Source organism: Oncorhynchus mykiss, chromosome 19, assembly GCF_013265735.2.
Source record: "Oncorhynchus mykiss isolate Arlee chromosome 19, USDA_OmykA_1.1, whole genome shotgun sequence".
In the NCBI taxonomy this organism is placed as follows: Eukaryota; Metazoa; Chordata; class Actinopteri; order Salmoniformes; family Salmonidae; genus Oncorhynchus; species Oncorhynchus mykiss.
Genome location: NC_048583.1, coordinates 38502965 through 38521474, shown reverse-complemented (window position 1 = coordinate 38521474; position 18510 = coordinate 38502965). Strand labels below are relative to the sequence as shown.

Below are 18510 nucleotides of genomic sequence, written 5' to 3'. Positions count from 1 at the left end.
CGGTAATGGTATAGCTGTGGAAACCAATTATTGAATAGATGAATAAATAGAGCTGAATTACCCGACTGTCTCCCGGGGAGACGGAGAAGTAAACAATAGAAAGCTGAGCCCTGGCCTAGAGACAAAAGTAGTCTACAAGGCAGTAGTGATTGGGGGCACATCCGCACTCAGTTCTAAATTTACACAATTTGTCTTTGCAAAGTTAGAATGGATACGAAAGGCAACAAACGCGCAACTTCAGCAGGCTACCGATTGCCAGACCCACCTAACGTCGCTTTGATATCACAGTCCTCCGTCTCTGTGTACAAACTTCCGCCGGACAGGACTCGAAACACCCGCGGCGGAGAGAGTCCTTGGGAGAACCCCGACTCTCGCGACCCAGTCAAACAGGATCAAGTCTGGCGCGAGTTCGTGCGCGCAGAGAGGAATGGAGTGAAAGAATGGTAATGGCTGCTTTTAGAATGCACAACATGAATTATTTCCCTTCTTATCGTTTTTTACCAGTCTATCGTTAGTGCACATTTCATACAGGTAGCCCAATCTGAACCCGAAATCTTTACTGTTGTTAGCATTTAATTCAAATTCATGATACAGCCTATGTTTTCCATTTATTCTTGAAGAATTAAACGTACAAATGCTGACAATGCTATCTGGTACCTAATGAAATAAATGTAGGCCTTTCATTAGGGAGGTAGGCCGTAGACCCATGACACAACTGCGTTTTAAGTGTATATCCCAATGACTGTATATGAATGGAAAAAAGCCCTAGATCACGTGATACCAATCATTCCTATGTGAAGACTCAATAGCGCATTGAAGCCTTTGCAGAATTTTGGTGTAGTGGTAACACTCCTAGGCACGTGGGTAACAACTTTCTACCTGAGAATAGGAATCAATCCCTGCTTCCAACCTTCCCACTATTTCTCCCATTTTCCTGTAACCCCATCTCATTTCTGAATGTCCGAATTAAAATGTCAAACCACCTAAAAAATGTGTTTAAATATTAGCATACTTTAAATTTAATTCCCCCAAAATCTCAAAGTAAGTCGTCAAATCTGGAGTGTTCATTTAATGTCCAAAGCATCCCGGATACATCTGACCTGTGATTTTTTGCATTTTCCACCCTGGTCATAGGCCTGGGGCCATGCCAAAATACTGTACGTAGAATTGCAGGAAATTAGCTTTAAAACAGTAAAATGTTCCTGGGGTTTGTTTCAGGGGGCAATGAAATTAAAATCTCACTCCAAGCTTTCTTGCTACAAAAGTTGGCAGCCCTGGGTTTGAGTGTGTCAAGAACTGCAAAGCTGCTGGGTTTTTCGCACTCAACAATGTCCAATGTGTATCAAGAATGGTCTACCACCCAAAGGATACCCAGCCAACATGAGCCAGCATCCCTGTGGAATGCGTTTGACACCTTGTTGAGTCCATGCTCCAACAAATTGAGGCTGTTCTGAGGACAAAATGGGGTGCAACTCAATAGTAGGAAGGTGTTCCTAATGTTTTGTACACTCAGTTATACAAAATAATATGTCATGTCAACCATTTCCTTAGCCTATAATCCTGGCTGGCATCCTATTGAGTGCAATTTATATTTTTAATCCCCTGTTAACATTCTCAAGATCTCCAATAGGCTATTCTGCTGATATAATTCCATGATAATAACTAAAAACATAAGTGCAACAATCTTGTATTGCAGATCTATCGTCCCAGCACAACACAGGCACACATTGTTGCATTGACAGCACGGATTGATTATTGCCCGTGCAAAGAAAAATTATATTTGATTTTGTCTCGGAAAATGTGCTTTGAATAGGCATCGGTAGGCCTTATCTTCTGTCCCGTATAGACGGTAATGGTATAGCTGTGGAAACCAATTATTGAATAGATGAATAAATAGAGCTGAATTACCCGACTGTCTCCCGGGGAGACGGAGAAGTAAACAATAGAAAGCTGAGCCCTGGCCTAGAGACAAAAGTAGTCTACAAGGCAGTAGTGATTGGGGGCACATCCGCACTCAGTTCTAAATTTACACAATTTGTCTTTGCAAAGTTAGAATGGATACGAAAGGCAACAAACGCGCAACTTCAGCAGGCTACCGATTGCCAGACCCACCTAACGTCGCTTTGATATCACAGTCCTCCGTCTCTGTGTACAAACTTCCGCCGGACAGGACTCGAAACACCCGCGGCGGAGAGAGTCCTTGGGAGAACCCCGACTCTCGCGACCCAGTCAAACAGGATCAAGTCTGGCGCGAGTTCGTGCGCGCAGAGAGGAATGGAGTGAAAGAATGGTAATGGCTGCTTTTAGAATGCACAACATGAATTATTTCCCTTCTTATCGTTTTTTACCAGTCTATCGTTAGTGCACATTTCATACAGGTAGCCCAATCTGAACCCGAAATCTTTACTGTTGTTAGCATTTAATTCAAATTCATGATACAGCCTATGTTTTCCATTTATTCTTGAAGAATTAAACGTACAAATGCTGACAATGCTATCTGGTACCTAATGAAATAAATGTAGGCCTTTCATTAGGGAGGTAGGCCGTAGACCCATGACACAACTGCGTTTTAAGTGTATATCCCAATGACTGTATATGAATGGAAAAAAGCCCTAGATCACGTGATACCAATCATTCCTATGTGAAGACTCAATAGCGCATTGAAGCCAAATCTGCTAACATTATGCGTAACCTTAAAATAAGACAAAAAAATAAAAAATAATGATTTTTTACAATTCGGACCATTTTGACTTTGTGGCTGTACTATCTAGTGGAAACCCAACTGAAGTAGGTTAAGATGGTGTCTCAGGGAGACATAACATGGTCACATAACATGTATAGCTATTCCAGGAAGTGATGTTGCAGGCTAGCTCAGTGCTGCCCCTTCTCATTGAGTAACACAATTTGAAGGCTGACCTGGGTACTTTAGGCTGCCATTAGCAACGATATAAATTATCCTTATAACTTCTTCTCGGTGCGATTTTAAAATAATCGGTTCAAGGACATACATCCGGTATATTAAAATGATTTATTGGTACTATGATTGTCGGAAGCTAGCCAACAGTAGCCCAGAGGTTAGAGCGTTGCGCAAGTAACTGAAAGGTTGCTGGATCGAATCCCCGAGCTGACAAGGTAAACATATGTCGTTCTACCCCTGAACAAGGCAGCTAACCCACAGTTCTCCGGTAGGCAGTCATTGTAAATAAGAATTTGTTCTTAACTGACTTGCCTAGTTGAATATATATTTTTATGTTATTTTATTTACATGAAGATTTACATTTTTCCATCCACTATATTTTCTGCTAACAATGCATACCGCGGTCGGCCTTGAGCTTCCGTGACATCAATGAAAGGGGGCAATCGTTCTCCCCTGGTATAGACAACCATATAGGCTTACAATCATAATTGTGTTTTGATCCACAGGCAGAAGAATTGGAGTTTTCTCAAGAACTATGATCAGCTGGTAAATAATTAGCCAATTTGTTATCTCATTAAATAGTCAACTGTTTTATTTTAACACAATCTCTTGTTGATATCAATGCTGCATGACCCCGATCTTAAGTTGGTATGACCCTAAACTTTGTGCCCACTTGTCCACACAGGGTAACCACAGGGCAGAGAGCCCTTTACCAAACTATGTGCCAGTGTTTTCTGACCATATCCCCAACACCACCAACCAGATGTTTGGGAGTCGTGTGTGCACACCACTGGGCAGGGAGCTGATGAGAATGGATAAGCTGTTAATTGGAAGCTATAGCAAGTGCAAGCCGGGTCCAGATATGCAGCCTTGCTAGCATCAGCAGGGAATAAGACTCACCCAAGAATGCCCACAATCAACCCCGCCTTCCAAAAGAAAGCATATCAGTTCTGTTTAAAAAGTGTAGCTCGTGTTCATGTAGCTAGTGATGGCTGATATGTTCCTTGAATTGAGGTTTTACTCATATTCATTGGAGGCTTGCTTTACATTAGGAGCACCATTTTCAAGAAATCTATTTTAACTGATAGCTGCTCATGTGTTTGACCCGTGAAGAGTTTACACATTGCCAATAGATCTAGTTGAGGCTCTACTTAACTCAGAAAATGATGCCATTTTTGTTAAATTTCTGTTATATTTCTCAATAAAGAAGTACTGTATATTGTACTATGGATATTATTGTGTGAACTAACTGAAGCATAGCCTATTCAATGATACACAAAAAAACAATATTTCCATAGTGAATACTTTCAAGCTCATGGGAACTCACCCAGTTGAAGTTGACCTATCATAGCGAGTCATTGGCTCTTGCCATATGCTGTGTAGATCATCCAGCTATGTGCCTCAAGCACAAAAGAATGCATAGGAAATATTAATAATGAAATTAGATGGTTCTATTTTCCCTATTTACAGTGCCTTGCAAAAGTATTCGGCCCCCTTGAACTTTGCGACCTTTTGCCACATTTCAGGCTTCAAACATAAAGATATAAAACTGTATTTTTTTGTGAAGAATCAACAACAAGTGGGACACAATCATGAAGTGGAACGACATTTATTGGATATTTCAAACTTTTTTAACAAATCAAAAACTGAAAAATTGGGCGTGCAAAATTATTCAGCCCCCTTAAGTTAATACCTTGTAGCGCCACCTTTTGCTGCGATTACAGCTGTAAGTCGCTTGGGGTATGTCTCTATCAGTTTTGCACATCAAGAGACTGACATTTTTTCCCATTCCTCCTTGCAAAACAGCTCGAGCTCTGAGGTTGGATGGAGAGCATTTGTGAACAGCAGTTTTCAGTTCTTTCCACAGATTCTCGATTGGATTCAGGTCTGGACTTTGACTTGGCCATTCTAACACCTGGATATGTTTATTTTTTAACCATTCCATTGTAGATTTTGCTTTATGTTTTGGATCATTGTCTTGTTGGAAGACAAATCTCCGTCCCAGTCTCAGGTCTTTTGCAGACTCCATCAGGTTTTCTTCCAGAATGGTCCTGTATTTGGCTCCATCCATCTTCCCATCAATTTGAACCATCTTCCCTGTCCCTGCTGAAGAAAAGCAGGCCCAAACCATGATGCTGCCACCACCATGTTTGACAGTGGGGATGGTGTGTTCAGCTGTGTTGCTTTTACGCCAAACATAACGTTTTGCATTGTTGCCAAAAAGTTCAATTTTGGTTTCATCTGACCAGAGCACCTTCTTCCACATGTTTGGTGTGTCTCCCAGGTGGCTTGTGGCAAACTTTAAACAACACTTTTCATGGATATCTTTAAGAAATGGCTTTCTTCTTGCCACTCTTCCATAAAGGCCAGATTTGTGCAATATACGACTGATTGTTGTCCTATGGACAGAGTCTCCCACCTCAGCTGTAGATCTCTGCAGTTCATCCAGAGTGATCATGGGCCTCTTGGCTGCATCTCTGATCAGTCTTCTCCTTGTATGAGCTGAAAGTTTAGAGGGAGGCCAGGTCTTGGTAGATTTGCAGTGGTCTGATACTCCTTCCATTTCAATATTATCGCTTGCACAGTGCTCCTTGGGATGTTTAAAGCTTGGGAAATCTTTTTGTATCCAAATACGGCTTTAAACTTCTTCACAACAGTATCTCGGACCTGCCTGGTGTGTTCCTTGTTCTTCATGATGCTCTCTGCGCTTTTAACGGACCTCTGAGACTATCACAGTGCAGGAGCATTTATACAGAGACTTGATTACACACAGGTGGATTGTATTTATCATCATTAGTCATTTAGGTCAACATTAGATCATTCAGAGATCCTCACTGAACTTCTGGAGAGAGTTTGCTGCACTGAAAGTAAAGGGGCTGAATAATTTTGCACGCCAAATTTTTCAGTTTTTGATTTGTTAAAAAAGTTTGAAATAACCAATAAATGTCGTTCCACTTCATGATTGTGTCACACTTGTTGTTGATTCTACACAAAAAAATACAGTTTTATATCTTTATGTTTGAAGCCTGAAATGTGGCAAAAGGTCGCAAAGTTCAAGGGGGCCGAATACTTTTGCAAGGCACTGTATTTGGCATTAAGGTATAACTGGAGCTACACGGATGATTCATTTCATTATCAATGGGCTTGTAAGTGATGAACATATCAAAGCTATGTGAACATGATGAAATGACGGAGAGAGGGAAATGCTTGAGTCTTTTAATAACTAAGAACTAATTTGGCAATTGCCAAATAATATTTTTCTTTGCTAAATCTTTTTCTTATTCTTTGTAAATGCTGAAAAATCCCCTTATAAGGAACTCCACTCTGGGAAAATTGCCTGTGGGACAAAAATACAAAACGTTAACATCACTGTTACTTCAGCCATATGCTACTGTATGTTACTGTAAAGTAAAGACATAGTTAATGAAATTGATTATTTTTGGAAGGATTGTTCAGAATCATACCTCTATAGGATAGAATACCAGGGGCAGGATTCTGCCAGCTATCTTGAGCAGACTCAAATGGCAACGCCATAGGCACAATGAGGGTAGAGTGTGAGGGAGGCTTGGAGGCTTTGTGGTGGTCCATAATTGCCCCATAGACTTGCAGTTAGTGGGGAAAATGTTAGCAGGAGATCACCACAAAGAGCAATGATTGGCTGGTACAGTCTTGGAGTTAAACCTAATGTAGTCTAAATTAACATTCACCTGCTCTCCTTTGGGGAGACTGCCAGCGTTCCCCAGATGTCCATTCATTCCCATTGGGGGAGGTGGTGGTACTGGCTTGTTCTGTAAAACACGTTAACTTATTTTACAATTATTAGTAATATTCTCACAGTTGAAATACAATGATCATTCACTGCTTTAAATTGAATTGAATGTAAGTGTATACCTCAGCATTGGGCTCAATTTTGTCAACCCATCTGTGCAGGGTTGGATCCCAGATAATCTGAGGATGAAAATAATAACACTGTGAATCAAGCCACAGAGAAAAACACTAATCCACTAGTGTCTATATATAGAATATAAATAACAGGTTCTTTACCGATTTGTCATTGTCCTCGGGTAGATGAGCCTCCTTCAGATGAACCTCTTTCCCCTACAGAGAACCAGCTGAGCCAGCCACCATTGTTTGGTGTGTTCTTTGCCGCAGGGGTCTCAGGCTCAGCCACAGGCCCGGCTGCCAGTCTGGCTTCGAGGGTTGGCCTCGGAGTGTTCTGGCTTGGTGATGGACATCATAGCAGGATGCGCAACATGTCTACTCCGGACATCTGTAATAAGAAGGAGAAGTCTGGCCACTCTGCTCATGTCACCATACAGAACAATCACTAGCTGACAGGTTAGGAGCGTCTCGCTCTGATACTCTCAACCAGACTGCCGGCAGTCACAAAGATTCTTAGAGCTAAACCTATTTTATGTAGCTAGAGAACGCATGAAAATATAACAGCCACACACTCACACGAGTAGCAGGCATTTGATCTATCACAACTAATTATCACACTCTTGCAATGGCAAATTAATTTCTTATAAAATAAGGCTTAAATGACCTCTTCTCTTGGAATAGTACACACTCCACCATCCCATTCCCACTTTCGTCCCACCATGGGGATGATGGGAGGTGGTTGTGGAGGATTGTCTCTATTCTTCACAGGGAAACCGGCTTTCGTGAGGATCTCTTCCCTCTGTTCAGAAACGCTGCTTGTTGGGAAGATCCCCTCCCTCTGATGAATGTTGAGATTACCTCCCTCTGTGCAGCAATGTTGGCTTCTGGGATGAAGTATAGAGCACATACAGTCATTCAAGAAAAATCTACCACTTGCAATCTATATTGTAATTGACACCGATCCATCCCAAACATTTCAATCATCATCCTCACCATAACATCATTACATAGAGTTATTCTACAGTATCTTAGACTCATCTGACACTATCTGAGAGATAGCAGTCTGCAACTAAATAAACTTTCCATGCAGGTCATTCAGCTGACCCTTCCAGGTGTTTCATCGACTGCTTTACATTGTTCAGCAGGACCTGAATCTCTGCCCTACAGGAAATCAGGTGGTTCAACAGACTGAGATGAAGAGAGAGGCTTCATGCCCATTTGACCATCTTTAGGATTCTTTCTCACTTAACACCAATCTTATTAGGAATGCACCTTTGTGGAGATGTTACAAGTGTTATTTAGAAAGCCTTACCTTGTCAGGTGCCGAGAGGACGACGGGATGTCTTCCTGCTCCAGTGAGCTCTGCTGGCATGTCTTGCTTACTGTTGGAGGAACGTGTAACAGATTAGAGGACAAATACTTATGGTTGTTCAGCAATAAAACATTCAGCACACCATGAATGTTGAACAGTAAAGCTGAAGTCAAACCTTGCTCCATTGTTGGTCATTCACAGGGGACACCATTTCCATTGGCCATATAGAGATTCCCATAATTGTTAATGGCATATGGGGGATGGTCTAACCCTGGTAAAAGAATAACAACAGCTAGGATTTACTCTCTCACTTTCAGATAAAGTAATACAATCATGACCGGTCAGAAATGCAACGCTTACCTCCATCCAGGTTGTATCACATCCGGCCGTGATTGGGAGCCCCATAGGGCGGCGCAGAAGTGGCCCAGCGTTGTCCCGGTTTGGCCGGGGTAGGCCATCATTGTAAATAAGAATTTGTTCTTAACTGACTTGCCTAGTTAAATAAAGGTTAAATAATAAAAAATTAAAAAATGTATATATTGGCCCATTGTTTTGGGCAACATTCTCCCAATTTTGCCCACTAGTTCCAGCTTGTGCTGCACCGTCCTTAATGAAACAATCAAGTCAATATATTTTTTTATATACATTTCAGAGAAGGAACATTACCAATTCTACATGAGGCAGTGTTTCGACAGTGTTTCCAGATATTGCAATCTCAGGGGTCCTCATGAGGTAAGTAAAGAATCTGATGTCTGAGTACTCACAGGGAAGGTATGCATGATTCTAGGCGAAGCCAGTCCTTTACGCGATGAGCATCTCATCTGGGTCAGCAGTGGAAGGATTGATACACAAGCCTTCAGACTACTTTATGTCTTGGGCCTTAATGATGAAACATAGAAATATAATTTATATTGTGATGCATAATTGCCATGGCAATGTTGAATGTTCAGTCAATTAGCATTATGGGTAATGTTGTCAGATTCATGGAGTGACTGGCCAATGCTGATTTTAGACTATGAAACCCAGGGCTATATGCAAGGATGAGCCAAATAGATTATGCATAAACGCATTGCATAAATGTCCTGGTGCTAGGCCAGCAACAGTCTTCTGCTGGAGTAGGTTTGAATTTGTTTGCAGAAAAGTGCATACCGAAAGTATACTGCTAATATCTGCCCATTACCCTGTTAGGTTCTATGAATGTGTAATTGTTTTTTGATTGATGTATTGCATGCACGGTGTTAATTGTAAGCTAGAAATCAAATGCATTATATGTGATGATAATTGTAACGCCTGCGGATACAGTTTAGCCGACACAATATCATGCATAAGTTAGTTACATTGTATTTAGCAAACCCATGACACGCAATACACTTCCTGCCAGTACTGGTCCTGACCGTCCTGCTGCTTTAGGAAATAAAATTGTCCCAGTAAGCAGAATGACGTTGAAAATAGTCTAAAAAACATATTTTCCAGACGTTGAAGAAAGGTTCCATTTAGGTGCTGAATGAAAGGTGAAAATACGTATATACGGAGGTTGAAATCAGTAAAAAAAATTGTTCTGAATGAAATGTGAAAATATGTCATTTATAGACGTCTATGTTTGGGCCAAATCAGTTCTGGTCCAGAGTGGACAAAATCTTAACCAAACATTGACGTCTTTGATTGGTTCAGATTTGGTCCAAATCATTGGACAGGATAAGAAAAATACACCCTAAAGTCGTCAGCATCGGTCCATGCTTACTGAGGTATAGCCTACAGTGTCGCCTTAAATTTAATTTGAGGAATGCCCATCTATGTGGTAGACCTATTGTTTATTAAACACCAAAAACGGCCAATCCAGACAGGACCAAAGAATCATAAAACACGGGACGAGATGTTAAAAAACTGTCCATTGTGCCAATAGATGGAATGCACTCGCATGAGATTTGCCGTGATGTTGACAGAGTGGCATGGGAGGTTTATTTCTTAGACTGGGTTAAGATGTCAATTTTGGGACACATCCTCAGTAGTGTGCCTTCGAATCAGTGGGTGTTTCGGCCTTTAATCACTAAACACTCTCATCAAAGGTGGCCAGCTAAAGGGTGATCAAGCCTTAGCTTGTGTCCCATGCCCAATTAAGATGTCCCACGGGACTATGCAAGGCAGGGGCGTCCTCTTCCCTGAGCCAGTCCGACAGCTGACTACATACCTCATATGCCCTCCTCAAGTTGGAGGGATCTGAATTGGGTTCTCAGGTGGGGGTGGGGGGTCATGAAGTTATAGCCCAGCAAGGGTCCTTCCGTTTAATCCAGATCCACTGGCTGCCTCTTTCAGCTGCTTGAGAAACTGCTCTGACGGTCTGCCGCAGAGCCTGTCCATGGATTCCAAGTTCTTTCAGCAACCTGATGGTGGAAGAAGCCACGAATCCTCTGCATCCCACTTCAACTGGCCAGACTTTTGCATTCCAGCCACGCTGAGTTGCGTCTGCTGCCAACTCTGTGTAACGCAGTTTCTTACGCTCGTAGGCCTCTTCAACAGAGTTTTCCCACGGGACTGTGAGCTCTATGATGTACACAGCCTTTCGTGAAGGGGACCAGAGTACCATGTCTGGCCTAAGTTTGGTAGAAGCAATCTCAGGTGGAAAAATTAGTTGCTGGCCAATATCGACAAGCATCTTCCAGTCCCGGGCCATGGCTAGGTGTCCAGTTTCTGGCTTTGTAGGAGGATACTTGGGCCTTTTCTGTCCCTCCCGGATGAATGTTGTTGTTTTGACAGGATTGCTTGTTTTTGGAGGTAATGAATTGGTTGCACTCCTCTTGGTCTCAAGTGCTGCAGCCAGGCTCTTGAGGACCTGATTGTGCCTCCAGGTGTAACGGCCTTGTGAGAGGCTGGTCTTGCAACCTGTCATTATATGCCTGAGAGTCGCTGGAGCTGGGCAGAGGGGGCAGGTCGAGTCCTCGCCATACCATTGATGTAGATTTTTTGGTGATGGAAGCACATCATAAACAGCTCTTATGATGAAGCTGATGTTGCTTGCCTCCATTTGCCAAAGCTCACTCCAGTTGATCTTTCTCCTCTCCAGGCCTTCCCACCGCGTCCATTGACCTTGTTTAGCAAGAGAGACAGCCTTTGCACTTCTTGCAGTCTCCTCCTGTCTGCGCACCTCCTTGACCACCAGCTTCCTGCGTTCAGATGTTGTTGCCTTATGGAACGTTGGTTTGCTTGCTGCCAGGCCAAAGCCTCCTCTTCCATGCTGGATATTCCCCACAATGTCTTGGTGTCTCAGGGCTGATGTTGCTTGCTGCACAGCCTTGGATGATGTCCATTTCCGTCCAGTTTGTAGGGGAGGTGCAGCCTTGCTAATGGTCTGGTCTTTAGAGTCCTTCAATGTCATCTGAAGTCTTACTTTAGAGCACTTGTACTCCTCCGTTAGACTTGTAAGAGGTAGTTCAAGGACCCCTTTGCCATAGAGGCCGATGTTACTCAAGCATCGTGGGACACCCAGCCATTTCTTCACGTATGAGGTAATGGTTCGCTCCATCTTCTCCACTGTTGTTATTGGGACCTCATAGACGGTGAGTGGCCACATTACCCGGGGGAGAAGTCCAAACTGTAGGCACCAAAGCTTGAGCCTCCCAGGCAGTAGGGTCTTGTTGATGTTCTCAAGACCGTCGGCGATGTCCTGCCTTACTTGCTGCACTTGATCTTTATCCCGGAGGCTTTCGTTGTACCATCTACCCAGGCTCTTGATGGGTTGCTCAGACACCGTTGGTATCTGGTCATCTCCAATGCAGAACCTCACATCTTTAAGCTGTCCCTTGACTATGGAAATGCTTCGAGATTTGCTTGGCTTGATTTTCATCCGGGCCCACTTGATGTTATCCTGCAGTTTTGCAAGTAGCCGCCTGGTGCATGCTGCAGTGGTGGTCAGTGTAGTCATGTCATCCATGTATGCTCGGATAGGTGGGAGACGGAGCCCCTCCTTAGTTCTCTCACCGCCGACCACCCATCTCGATGCCCTGATGATGACTTCCATGGCCATAGTGAAGGCCAGAGGAGAAATTGTACAGCCTGCCATTATGCCTACTTCCAAGCGCTGCCATGTTGTTGTGAAGTCAGGTGTTGTGAAACACAATTGCAGGTCTTGGAAATAGGCCTTTACCAGTGTAGTGATGGGTTCTGGTACGTGGAAAAAGTTGAAGGATTCCCAGAGGAGTTCATGGGGAACTGAGCCAAAGGCATTGGCCAGGTCGAGGAAGATGACATAGAGGTCTCTCTTGTCCTTCTTAGCTGTTTGGATCTGGTGCCAAATCATACTAGTATGTTCCAGGCAACCAGAGAAACCAGGAATGCCTGCTTTCTGTACAGATGTATCAATGTACTTGTTCCTTTCCAGATAAGTGGACAGCCTCTGTGCTATTATACTGAAAAAGATCTTCCCTTCGACGTTTAGAAGGGAGATTGGTCGGAATTGACTGATGTCTGTCGCATCCTTCTCTTTCGGGATTAGCACACCACCAGCCCTTCGCCATGCCTTTGGTATTATTTCCTTCTGCCACACTATCCTCATGAGCCTCCAAAGAAAGCGTAGAACATCCGGGGCATTCTTGTAAAGCTTGTATGGTACTCCATTAGGCCCAGGAGCCGAGGCCGCTCTTGCTCTTTGGACAACGTTCTCTACTTCCCTCCATTTTGGAGGGTCAGTGTCCAGATTAAATTCTGGTGGTTGAATAGGTGGGATGTCATGTGGGATGATTATCTGCTCATGCCTTTTCATGTCCTGGTGGACCTTTTCCAGATGTTCTTCCAGTTCAGGCTTTGGAGTTTTTAGGATTCCGCACTTTTCCTTTGCGAAGAGATCTTTGACAAACTTAAAGGGGTTTTTATAGAACTGTGTTCTTGAGTGTTCCTTCTTCCTACGAAGTTTCCTTAAGTTTTCCGCTCTTCGCAAGGTTGCCAGCCGACATTTAATGTCTGCTTGGAGTAGCATGAGACCTTCTCTCTCTGCATCAGAGGCCTTCTTCCACTGCTTCCTCAGCTGCCTTCTCTCTCTGACAAGTATCTCGATCTCCTGCTGCCTCCTAGATTTGGCTGGTGCGGGTGGTGTCTTGCCACTTCTCCTTTCGTTTACTCCAAAGCGCTCTTCTCCGTAGTGGTAGATAATGTCTCCCATCCTTTCAAGCTTTTTCTCTGCTGTTCCTACCTGTTGTTCCAAGATTTTTGTCAGGTCGTTGTTGATTGTTTCCCACTCTCTCTTTTCAACAGCTTTGGGCCACTTCACACTCGGTCTGTGCCCTTTGATCTCTTCCTGTTTTAGAGGTCTCTGTGGTTGGGTGAGTTCATCCACCGGCATTTCTGTGCTTGTGTTATCCTCCTCGGTTACAGGGGTGCTGATGCTTTGCGAACTTTGGTTTGCGTCCCGTCGCTGTGCTTCATTCGACTGATTTGACTGGCTGCTTCGTAAGAAGTACTGGTCAATGCGAGGTCCCTGTCTCTGCTCTCCCAAGCACCTTTTCCTCCCTTGATGGATCCTTAACCCCCTTGCCGATGTTACTCTCTCCCAACCACAGCTGCACGCCTGAAGTGTGAGTCCTGCTGCTGTTATGGTTGTCTCATGTGCAAAAAAAGACTCCAAAAGATGTCGGCGTCGGTCCACGCTTACTGGGGTGTAGCCTACTATGTTGTCATCAATGGCATTTTATGAATGTCCATCCATGTGGTAGGCCCACCTTTTGTAAAACAGGCTGTTGCATTGGCTTTATTAGTCCTAATTCCCGTGACTAATCAATTGAACTATTTAAGCTATTTGAATATCATCTACCCAACTTTATCAGGAGTTATCCTGAGTATATTTGCAATGTGTTAACACAGCGGGAAACTATTTTATGTTTTGCTATGATCCGTTCATAAAAAGTGTATGAATACAAATTTGAAACCACTGATCGTGACAATTCAGCCCATGGGATGAAACTCCTGGACAGCGGTTGTGAGTAGCTTGATTGTCCATTCGACATTGTCCATTTTACTTTGACCTATACTGTTTTTAGGATATGTTCTTTGTTAACATGTCAGCGCATTTTTTAAATTTGATTGGGCGCCATTTAGGTTAAGCTATTTGATCCGAGAAACCTGCATAATGTAATTTTTGTCTCATTACGTTGTCAGACATTTTACCTCCAGCCTCTAGGCTACAGAAAAGACGGAATGGAGCGCTTCGTGGAGCGCTGCGTCTCTCCAACTGCACCCTAGAGAGGAGCGCTGGGAATGGACAAGATACATATTTTGCTTCGTTGGATTTGGCACAGTGTGCACTTCTTATCCCAGGGCGGCATCAGCGCTAACCTAAAAAGCCCATATGCCACTGGTTGAGAGAAGTTGTTATTGTTTTGGGGCAGAATTATGTGAGGTTGTATGTGCTGTTGGTGTGTCTTGGTCAGTTTAGCTAGAAAAGAACGCCCTCGTCAATCTGTAGGCCGGCCCTCAAGTAAGAAGAAAGTAAATAGAGCTTCCTCTGAAGTTGACACAAGAATGACACCAAACCATTCAATCATGATGACATGTACAATGTCGCAGTGCTGCTCTGAAATGAAATATCCTTGTTGCAAGGGCCAAGGCAAGTATATATCAGATTTGGTTCAGCATCAGGTTAAGGACAACCCAGGGAATATGTATTTCATTTAACATGTATTTAACTAGGCAAGTCAGTTAAGAACAAATTATTATTTACAATGACAGTCAAACCCTAACCCTGAAGCTGGGCCAATTGTGCGCCGCCCTATGGGACTCACAATCACGTCCGGTTGTGATACAGCCTGAAATCGAAACAGGGTCTGTAGTGATGCCTCTTGCACTGAGATGCAGTGCTTTAGACAGCTGCGCAACTCGGGAGCCCCCAAGTGGCACATACAGCAACTAATTTGCATAACAGATATATTTTTGAATGTGTAAAACATTCAAGGAGCATAAGAAATTGGGTGTCAAATCAAAGCTACGAGTCTATATTTGTGAGTAAAATAAACATACATTTTCCATCTGAAATATTTGGCATAAGCAAAGTCTTTGATTTCTGGGTCAACAGATGGAAAATAGATCTTAGAAAACATCTACCAGAAAAGTTTTAAAAAGTATCAGAAATACATCAAACACAATAACATTGATGTAAAGAACCCTGCCAACTAATATCAACAAGGACAGTATATTTTGTTTAGGATAAATTGTTTACCTTGTGTAAGTTTATGAAATATTGCCTTGTTCCGTTACCCACACACATATCATTAAGATATATTCTAATTTCTCTCCCTCATGAGGGGGAGACACCCTGGACCCAAACTGTTACAGACCTATATCCATCCTGCCCTGCCTATCTAAGGTCTTCGAAAGCCAAGTCAACAAACAGGTCACTGACCATCTCGAATCCCACCGTATCTTCTCCGCTGTGCAATCTGGTTTCCGAGCCGGTCACGGGTGCACCTCAGCCACGCTCAAGGTACTAAACGATATCATAACCACCATCGATAAAAGACAGTACTGTGCAGCCGTCTTCATCGACCTTGCCAAGGCTTTCGACTCTGTCAATCACCATATTCTTATCGGCAGACTCAGTAGCCTCGTTTTTCTGATGACTGCCTTGCCTGGTTCACCAACTACTTTGCAGACAGAGTTCAGTGTGTCAAATCGGAGGGCATGCTGTCCGGTCCTCTGGCAGTCTCTATGGGGGTGCCACAGGGTTCAATTCTCGGGCCGACTCTTTTCTCTGTATATATCAATGATGTTGCTCTTGCTGCGGGCGATTCCCTGATCCACCTCTACGCAGACGACACCATTCTATATACTTCCGGCCCGTCCTTGGACACTGTGCTATCTAACCTCCAAACAAGCTTCAATGCCATACAACACTCCTTCCGTGGCCTCCAACTGCTCTAAACGCTAGTAAAACCAAATGCATGCTTTTCAACCGTTCGCTGCCTGCACCCGCCTGACTAGCATCACCACCCTGGATGGTTCCGACCTTGAATATGTGGACATCTATAAGTACCTAGGTGTCTGGCTAGACTGTAAACTCTCCTTCCAGACTCATATCAAACATCTCCAATCGAAAATCAAATCTAGAGTCGGCTTTCTATTCCGCAACAAAGCCTCCTTCACTCACGCCGCCAAACTTACCCTAGTAAAACTGACTATCCTACCGATCCTCGACTTCGGCGATGTCATCTACAAAATTGCTTCCAACACTCTACTCAGCAAACTGGATGCAGTTTATCACAGTGCCATCCGTTTTGTCACTAAAGCACCTTATACCACCCACCACTGCGACCTGTATGCTCTAGTCGGCTGGCCCTCGCTACATATTCGTCGCCAGACCCACTGGCTCCAGGTCATCTACAAGTCCATGCTAGGTAAAGCTCCGCCTTATCTCAGTTCACTGGTCACGATGGCAACACCCACCTGTAACGCGCGCTCCAGCAGGTGTCTCACTGATCATCCCTAAAGCCAACACCTCATTTGGCCGCCTTTCGTTCCAGTTCTCTGCTGCCTGTGACTGGAACGAATTGCAAAAATCGCTGAAGTTGGAGACTTTTATCTCCCTCACCAACTTCAAACATCTGCTATCTGAGCAGCTAACCGATCGCTGCAGCTGTACATAGTCTATCGGTAAATAGCCCACCCATTTTTACCTACCTCATCCCCATACTGTTTTTATTTATTTTATTTTATGCTCTTTTGCACACCAATATCTCTACCTGTACATTACCATCTGATCATTTATCACTCCAGTGTTAATCTGCAAAATTGTAATTATTCGCCTACCTCCTCATGCCTTTTGCACACAATGTATATAGACTCTCCTTTTTTTCTACTGTGTTATTGACTTGTTAATTGTTTACTCCATGTGTAACTCTGTGTTGTCTGTTCACACTGCTATGCTTTATCTTGGCCAGGTCGCAGTTGCAAATGAGAACTTGTTCTCAACTAGCCTACCTGGTTAAATAAAGGTGAAATAAAAATAAATAAAAAATGTGGAAGGATAATTAAAATTCATAAAAGTACCAAGGAATGGTAGGTCTACCAATTAGTTATAGTGATTTTACTGATATCAATTTTGTTTATGAATTATTAAGTGATTAAAACTCGTAATTCCATTACCAAATCAGTAACGTAATTACAAAACAATCAGTAATGGAATTAATGCATCTGAATTGGCTATGGTAAATCATAGTATTCACAAACCACAGTTGGGTCACCTGCTACTGTCCTCCCTTCCACTGGCATAGTTATGTTCAGCTCACAGGCCTAAGTTTTCTTTCTCTTTCAGTTGTCTGGTGGTAAAAGCAAGAGTATTAAAACAGTCTGGACAACCTCTCACTCTCAGGTCTTACCGACACATACCCATGAGCCCCCTCTATTTCCATTTACTGTAACCAGCATCCTCACCCAATGAGCGCCGATTGACACCATACAGCCATGATAGTTGAAATTTGGTCAGTCCACTCTGGCCTTGATGTTAACGTCTACAGATGGACCGGACCGGACCAAATCTGAACTTATCATAGACGTGCGTTTCACAAGTTTGGATAGCATTTAGCTTAGTCCCAAACAATTGCATTTATCAGGAGTTGACTGGATTTACATCATGGAATGAAAATGTCTCTTTTATTGCATGTCATTACATAGTGTGGATTGCTGCACATGCATTTCTGATGTCTCTGTTCTGTCCACAGTTCTGGTATTATTTATTGTTAGGATACTGCTGAATTCATGGGTGTTGTCTACAGTTTGGTACTACAGGAGAGGGGGAAGAGAAGTGCTAAAGAAGCAAGATTGAGTCTGCTAGTCACAAACAATCCTGACAAATACAGTTGATTCTACCTCTGCTCGGTCAAACTGGACATTTAGCCTCCACTTCATCTTTCAGATTTTTACTGGACATTTAGCCTGCACTTCGTCTTTCAGGTTTTTACTGGACATTTAGCCTACACTTCGTCTTTCAGGTTTTTACTGGACATTTAGCCTACACTTCGTCTTTCAGGGTTTTTACTGGACATTGAGGCTTATTTCAACATTTCACCCAAATGGGAGTCTGAGAACAGGACAGTGCTGGTGACAAACGGACAGGTGGAAACCCAATTATCATACTGAAAAAGGAATGGGTGCTGTACTGCCGTTTTCCAGAACAATGTTCAAATGAGTGAACCGATAGTGTTCATGTGCGTGGAGGTGTTTCAGGATCAGACATTAGTTCAGATGCAGATTTTGTGTGCGTATTTTTGAGCTTTTGCTACTGTCAATTTATTTCCTGAATACCTGAATCAATAAACCAAACCCTATTTAAAAAGATTGTATATGCCAGTACTTGTATATGCTGGTAAAATCACTTGAAAGTTGACATATGTGGTTATAGAAAATACAGCATACCTCACAA

General features: G+C 43.1%; 1 protein-coding gene across 2 annotated transcripts; it reads left to right on the top strand.

The window, feature by feature from the left end:
* Positions 1 to 4141, top strand: c19h2orf50 (chromosome 19 C2orf50 homolog). Of its 2 annotated transcripts, none has more exons than XM_036954747.1 (3): positions 1 to 443; positions 3424 to 3463; positions 3603 to 4141. In XM_036954747.1, exons 1-3 carry the CDS (start codon positions 208 to 210, stop codon positions 3792 to 3794), a joined length of 468 nt encoding a protein of 155 aa, XP_036810642.1. In that variant the 5' UTR covers positions 1 to 207; the 3' UTR covers positions 3795 to 4141. The 2 variants fall into 2 exon arrangements, with proteins under 2 accessions (XP_036810642.1, XP_021429814.2); XM_021574139.2 differs by lacking the exon at positions 1 to 443 and adding an exon at positions 1866 to 2290.
* The last annotated feature ends 14369 nt before the right edge of the window (positions 4142 to 18510 follow it).

Excerpts from the sequence above, each read along its gene's own strand:
- c19h2orf50 (XM_036954747.1), top strand. The coding sequence starts at position 208 with ATGGATACGAAAGGCAACAAACGCGCAACTTCAGCAGGCTACCGATTG. Across the intron at positions 444-3,423 it reads AGGAATGGAGTGAAAGAATG|GCAGAAGAATTGGAGTTTTC; the intron begins GTAATGGCTGCT and ends TTTGATCCACAG. Across the intron at positions 3,464-3,602 it reads TCAAGAACTATGATCAGCTG|GGTAACCACAGGGCAGAGAG; the intron begins GTAAATAATTAG and ends TTGTCCACACAG.